General features: G+C 47.1%; 1 protein-coding gene across 1 annotated transcript in view; it reads left to right on the top strand.

The window, feature by feature from the left end:
- Positions 1 to 3256: 3256 nt before the first annotated feature.
- The window catches only part of DGAT2L6 (diacylglycerol O-acyltransferase 2-like 6), a 28650-nt gene continuing 25506 nt past the window's right edge, over positions 3257 to 6400 (top strand). The window contains 2 exon segments of the mRNA XM_011943152.1: positions 3257 to 3399; positions 3402 to 3440. Of these exon segments, the coding sequence (XP_011798542.1) occupies positions 3357 to 3399; positions 3402 to 3440 (82 nt within the window). The 5' untranslated portion in view covers positions 3257 to 3356.

The following is a 6400-nucleotide window of genomic DNA, read 5'->3' as shown; positions in this document are numbered from 1 at the left end:
CATGCTCAGCTAATTTTTGTACGTTTAGTAGACACAGGGTTTCACCATGTTGGCCAGGCTAGTCTCAAACTCCTGGACTCAAGTGATGTGCCCACCTCAGCCTCCCAAAGTGCTGGGATTACAGGCATGAGCCACCGCACCTGGGCCTAATGTTTTCAACTGAGCTGAAATTGTAATACCTGACCATATAAGGGTATGACAGAGGGAGAAGATCAGAAGAAAACAAATTATGGCAAAACCTCAGCTATCCAAAGCTTTCTGGAAATGAGTCATTCCAAAGGCTGAGGGTGAACCTTTGAATCAGAGCTACCCTCCCTTCCACCACCCTTTCTGAACTCTCTGGTCCCGGTCCCCTTGAGCTGTTTCCTTCCACTTTCCTCCTTTGTTTTTCTGTTTCTCCTTTGAAGTTTCTTTGGGGTCCAGCTTATCCCAGCCCCGTTTGGTGAGCTCACGGCTGTCTCTCAGACTGCCTGTCCAGGCCTCTCTCACCTGATCCATTTCTCCTCACTGCAGCGGGCCCTCTTCCACAGAGCCCTCCCTCACCTCCCAGGGCAGGCAGGTGTTTCTCTCGTCTGTGCAACCCACAGCACCCCATGCAGGTGTCTGCTTTTACACCTACTTCCAACACTGGACTGTGAGTTTCTTGAGGGTGGGAATCACGTCAACCTTCAATGTCTACAGATGAAATTGGCAGGCCTTTGTGCTCCTTGGCAACCTTTCCTTCTTTGTTGCTTACTCTGAGGCGGCCAAGCTTCTGCTTGTTGGGTGATGAATTGTAATTGGGAAATCACGAGTGCTGGCTGTTCCAGGTTGATCTGCTAGCCTAATTATCTTCTTCTTGCTGTTTCTCTGTTCCCTGATGTTTATGTTACACTTGTCCATTTGGCTCAAGAGAGCTCCAGCTGGGCCAGCGTGCTCTGTCTTTGGAAGTAAAGGGTGGCCAATCCGGGTCAGTCCATCTTGCCTGAGGCAGCAGGAGACCTGGTATCCCTCACAGGTTCCACAGACATTTACTTGAGTGCCTGCTCTGCACCAGACCCTGACCCAGGTGTTAGGGAGACAGAGGTAGAAAACTGTCTGGCCCTGTCTGCCTCTGGTTCCTGCATCACCTTGAGCCCCTTCTAGATCTCCTCCATTTACCCATCTGAAAGTGGAAGGGAGCGGAGACCTGATCTGTAAGGTGCATTGGAGCTCTTGATACTGTGGATCTTGTCTGGCCTAGGTACTCTAAGCCCCTCCATATCTCTGCTTTCCCCCAGCAGAGCCAGGCCTGCCTCTTTTACCTCCCTCCCTCCTCCCCTGCAAATTCTGAGCAGATACGCTCTGATACATCTCACCTTCTATGTGGTCAAGCAGCCCCAAGAAGCAGCTGGAGAACCCCAGCTAGCCCAAGGGGAAGAAAAGAAAGAGGAGAAAGAGGAAAGCGTCGCATGTCAGATGACCATCTAGAGCACATGGGGAAGTGAAAGCACACCCTGACGTACCAAAAAAGTTCCCCAAGCTCGGCTCCGAAGAGTCACATTGGTCAGTCTAATGAGGGAAGCCCAAAGCAGAGTGGGAGTGGGGAGATAGCAGAGTTCCACTAATCTCCCTGGGAAAGGGACCAATGCCCCCTTGCACTTGTAGAACCCTTGATACCATTTTTATATCTGATTTTCCCAGCAACCCCTTCAGTTCTGTTTAACAGGTGTTTTTGACTTATCTTCTATATTCAAGGCCTTCTGCTGGGAGCACTGGCCTTTTCCTGTAGGACACATCACAACTTCAAGTGTACAGATATTTTCTCTTATTTTATCATTTATTTATTTACTTATTTTGTAGAGATGGCATCTCATTATGTTACCCAGGCTGGTCTTCAACTTCTGGGCTCAAGCAACCCTCCCGCCTCAGCCTCCCAAAGTGCCAGGATTACAGGCATGAGCTGCCACACTCAGCCTAACATTTTTGTGATTTTTTTTCTGTTTTAATGTCTGTCTCCTCCACCAGACTGTAGACTAAAAGAAGGCAAGAATCATGTCTGTCTTCTTACTTACTGAATCCTCAGCACCTAAAAACAGTACCTGGCAAACAGCAGTCACTCACTAGATAGTGACAGAAAAAATATATCCAACATGGTGAAACCCCATCACTACTAACAATAGAAAAACTAGCTGGGTGTGGTGGTGTGCACCAGTAGTCCCAGCTACTCAGGCTGCTGAGGCAGGAGAATCACTGGAACCCAGAAGGCAGAGGTTACAGTAAGCCGAGATCACCCCATTGCACTCCAGCCTGGGTGACACAGTGAGGCTCTGTCTGGAAAAACAACAACAACAACAAAAAAAAAGGTCTGAGACCTGGCAACAGTCTTCAATTTTCCAAAGGCTATTGCACAGAAACAAGCCTCAGCCTGAAACATACATTACTTGTTCAATATATGTTACTTGAACTCAATGAGTAGTAATGACAGGAAACGGTCCCAGGCTGTGTGCTAAGCACTTTATATTCATTCACTCATCTAATCCTCAGAACTATCCTAAGAAGTAGGTACTACTATAGTCCCACTTTTACCGATGGAGAAACTGGGGCATAGAGGTTCACCACCTTGTAAGTGACAGAGCTGAGATGTGAACCCCAGCTATCTGGCTCTAAAATCTATGCCCCTAACCTACACTGCATTCTAGCAATGAATGCTCAAACTGAGCTCTAGAGAGATGTAGCGTTTTCCAAAGGTGTCACAGGAAGAGCATGGCAGAGCAGGGACTGGGAGCCAGGTCTTTCTTCTGTGCAATGCTTCTCCCGCTCTATGATAAGGTATCTGGCCACTGAGACAGGGCCCTTGGGACTAGAGGCACAAAGAGGGATCTGAGGAGTCTATTAACAGATATCCAGTGCAGAAAAACAGCCCCAGTGGGCTAGGTGACTCAGCAGAAGACAAGAGGAGACAAGGGGGAACCACTAGGGCAGAAACAAGTGTGGCTGCCAAGTCCCTTTTCTTAAGCAGGGAAAGGAAGTGGGGTGCTTTTCAGAGGTCCTATTTGAGGCCCAAGCTACTCTCTTCCTGCATTAACTTATCAAGACTGGCCCTCCTTCACAGCTAGAGCCACCCCAGGGCCATTTCTGCTTTATTACAATTGGGCACACGTGGAGAAAGGATACTACTGGGGAGATCAATTATATTGCCTGATCTGCAACCTGATGTGTGGGTAGGAACTTGGGGCGGAGCAGTGGAGGAAAGGTTTGGTCAAGTGTGACAAAACCCCAGCAGCTAATCTCACTCCACAATAAGAGATTATAGCAAAGCATCTATAATCAACTCAGCTTAAGAAGTTTTGACCTTCTGGTTGGGCTTCTTACCGCAACAGAACAGCACCATAACCATGGCCTTCTTCTCCCGACTGAATCTCCAGGAGGGTCTCCAAACCTCTCTGTTTTGCAATGGATTCCAGTCTATATATTTTTAGGTGAGTGAACCCCAAGGGCTGGAGAGCATATGGGGAACAAACCAAAAGAGTGTCCAATCTCCAGATGAGGAGGGTTCCAAAGAGATCATCTGGTTGATCTCCACCCTCTGGAAAGGATCTGCCAGGCACAAAGGCCAGGAGTGAGGCTGCGGCTGTTCTGGTTTAAAGATTATTCCGGGCCAGGCACGGTGGCTCACGCCTATAATCCCAGCACTTTGGGAGGCTGAGGCAGGTGGATCACCTGAGGTCAGGGGTTCGAGAGCAGCCTGGCCAACATTGTGAAATCTCATCTCTACTAAAAAAAAAAAAAAAAAAAAGAAAAGAACGGGAGGTGGAGCTTGCAGTGAGCCGAGATCCTGCCACTGCACTCCAGCCTGGGTAACAGAGCAAGACTCTGTCTCCAGATTAAAAAAAAAAAAAAAAATCACTCATGCTTCACCGCAAACTCAATTGTATCAAAGCTTTAAATTGATGATCTATATATGAACACTACTCTGTCTCCAGATTAAAAAAAAAAAAAAAAATCACTCCAGCCTTCTCAGGAGCTGTCCCCTATGAACTAGCTGAAAAGAGTCATATTCAGGGACAGGGCAGAAGTGGTAGTGGCTTACAGAGTCGGTGTTACTAGGTAGGTGTTGGGTGATTTTCTAGTCTACAGTTACGGTGAGAGAATTCTGGAAAATCTGAGGGCTGCCTGAGTGACATCTCAGATAGAATTTTGAGAAAGAGCCAGTTGTTCCGTGGACTCACGGCACGGAAGTCAACAGTGTTGGGCCTCTCCCACCTAAGAAGGATCTTCTGGGGCAGCACTTTTTTTTTTTTTTGAGACGGAGTTTCGCTCTTGTCACCCAGGCTGGAGTGCAAACTGCAAATGGGCTGACAGCGCCAAGATTTTCCTTGCCAGAAACCAGGGATTTGAGGGCGGTCAATTACAGGGGCAAGCTTGAAAACTGGATGAGGAGAAATAATATCATCCTGAGGGATGAGATGGGTAGGAGATAGCTGGTTCCAACCCATGGGAGGCTATATGATCCTTAGAGCAGAGGCTCTCAACCAGGGTCCTACAGACCAAAAATTCAGGGTGGATGGGGGGGTACTTTGAATTGGGATGAATAAAACTGCCTCTTTCGGCCGGGCACAGTGGCTCACGCCTGTAATCCCAGCACTTTGGGGGGCCGAGGCAGGACGATCATGAGGTCAGGAGATTGAGACCATCCTGGCTAACACGGTGAAACCCCATCTCTACTAAAAATAACAGAAAATTAGCCAGGCTTGGTGGCGGGCACCTGTAGTCCCAGCTACTCAGGAGGCTGAGGCAGGAGAATGGCGTGAACCTGGAAGGCAGAGCTTGCAGTGAGCCAAGATCGTGCTACTGCACTCTAGCCTGGGCGACAGAGCAAGACTCCGTCTCAAAAAAACAAAAAACAAAAAACAGAAAAACAAATAAAACAAACTGCCTCTTTCTTTCCACTAACATCTAATTGAAATGTAGTATTTCCTTCAATGATGAATGTAAGCAATAAACCACAAAGTATTAGGAGTACCTGTGAGTGTCAGTAACAGACATCACAGAGATTTGCATTTCGTATTACAGATGTTGCAGGCATCTCGAAATTTCATTTATGTTCACGACTACTTCAAAATACCAGTAGTTATTGGCACTGCTGTTAGATCTGGTTATTTAATGCATACATCAAGAAGCACATATGTTACTGTATCACATTGTGGGTAATATTTTGATAACCGAATTTTAATATAATGGGTTTCCTTTGTAAATCTGTGTATTTTATTTTGTGCATTTAAACATATTATTCAGAGAAAGGGTCCATGGCTTCACCAGACTGCCAGAGGGGTCCACAGCTTTCTCAAAATGCAGACTTACTAAGCCTTATTAAAATCAAAACACGCTAAGCCCATTGATGGCTTGACTTTAGCTATATCGACAGAAGACAGTGATTTTGTTAGTAAACTTAGTTGTTTCTAGACTTTCATAGTTTCTTTTTGTTTTCCTTTGTATTTCCCCTAACTTCCCCAAAAAGACCCCTTTGATAAGTTCCAGCCCTCAGCCAGGAAAGTGAGGGACACAGAAATGTCCTAAGACACTTGCTATCAGGGTGGCAGCAACTGTGTCAAATCAGGATCCCAGAAAGAATGGGCAGAGATGGGGCAGAAAGAGCAGGGAAAAGATATCAAGAGGATGAATTTTGTGAGCGGGTCCTTTTAGGTGTGAGGCCTCTTCCACCCAGGAAAGCTCTTCTGGGGCAGGTTTTTTTTTTTTTTTGAGACGGAATTTCGCTCTTGTTGCCCAGGCTAGAGTGCAATGGCACGATCTTGGCTCACTGCTACCTCCGCCTTCCGAGTTCAAGCGATTCTCCTGCTTCAGCTTCCCAAGTAGCTGGGACTACAGGCGCCTGCCACCACGCCGAGCTAATTTTTGTATTTTTAGCAGAGAGGGGTATCGCCATGTTGGCCAAGTTGTTCTCAAACTCCTGACCTCAGGTGATCTGCCCACCTCGGCCTCCCAAAGTGCTGGGATTACAGGCATGAGCCACCGCGCCCAGCCGAGCCAGCTTTTCTAATTAAAATGTACTCGTTTTTCTGCCAGAAAATGATACTTTCTCATATATATTTTTCTCTTTTTCATTTCCTCTCTCAAAGGACAGTGTGTCCTGCTGGGTATAGGGTAGAGAGTGTATCAGACAACTGGATATGTGAGGGACCAAGAAGGTGAGGATTAGCCTCCAAGTAATGCCCCTTCACCCCCAAATTTCAATGGTTTCTAGTTGTCCCAGAAGAGCTGGAGGAGTGGAGTGGGGATGATACCTATGTGTCTTCAGTGGAAACACATAAGAATAAATGGGGCCGGGTGTGATGGCTCACGCCTGTAATCCCCACACTTCAGGAGGCTGAGGCGGGCGGATCACAAGATCAAGAGATCGAGACCATCTTGGCCAACATGG

The sequence above is a fragment of the Colobus angolensis genome, unplaced genomic scaffold (assembly GCF_000951035.1).
Source record: "Colobus angolensis palliatus isolate OR3802 unplaced genomic scaffold, Cang.pa_1.0 Scaffold216, whole genome shotgun sequence".
Lineage (NCBI taxonomy): Eukaryota > Metazoa > Chordata > Mammalia > Primates > Cercopithecidae > Colobus > Colobus angolensis.
Note: the sequence above shows the minus strand (reverse complement) of the source record. Positions and strands in the feature narration are given on the sequence as shown.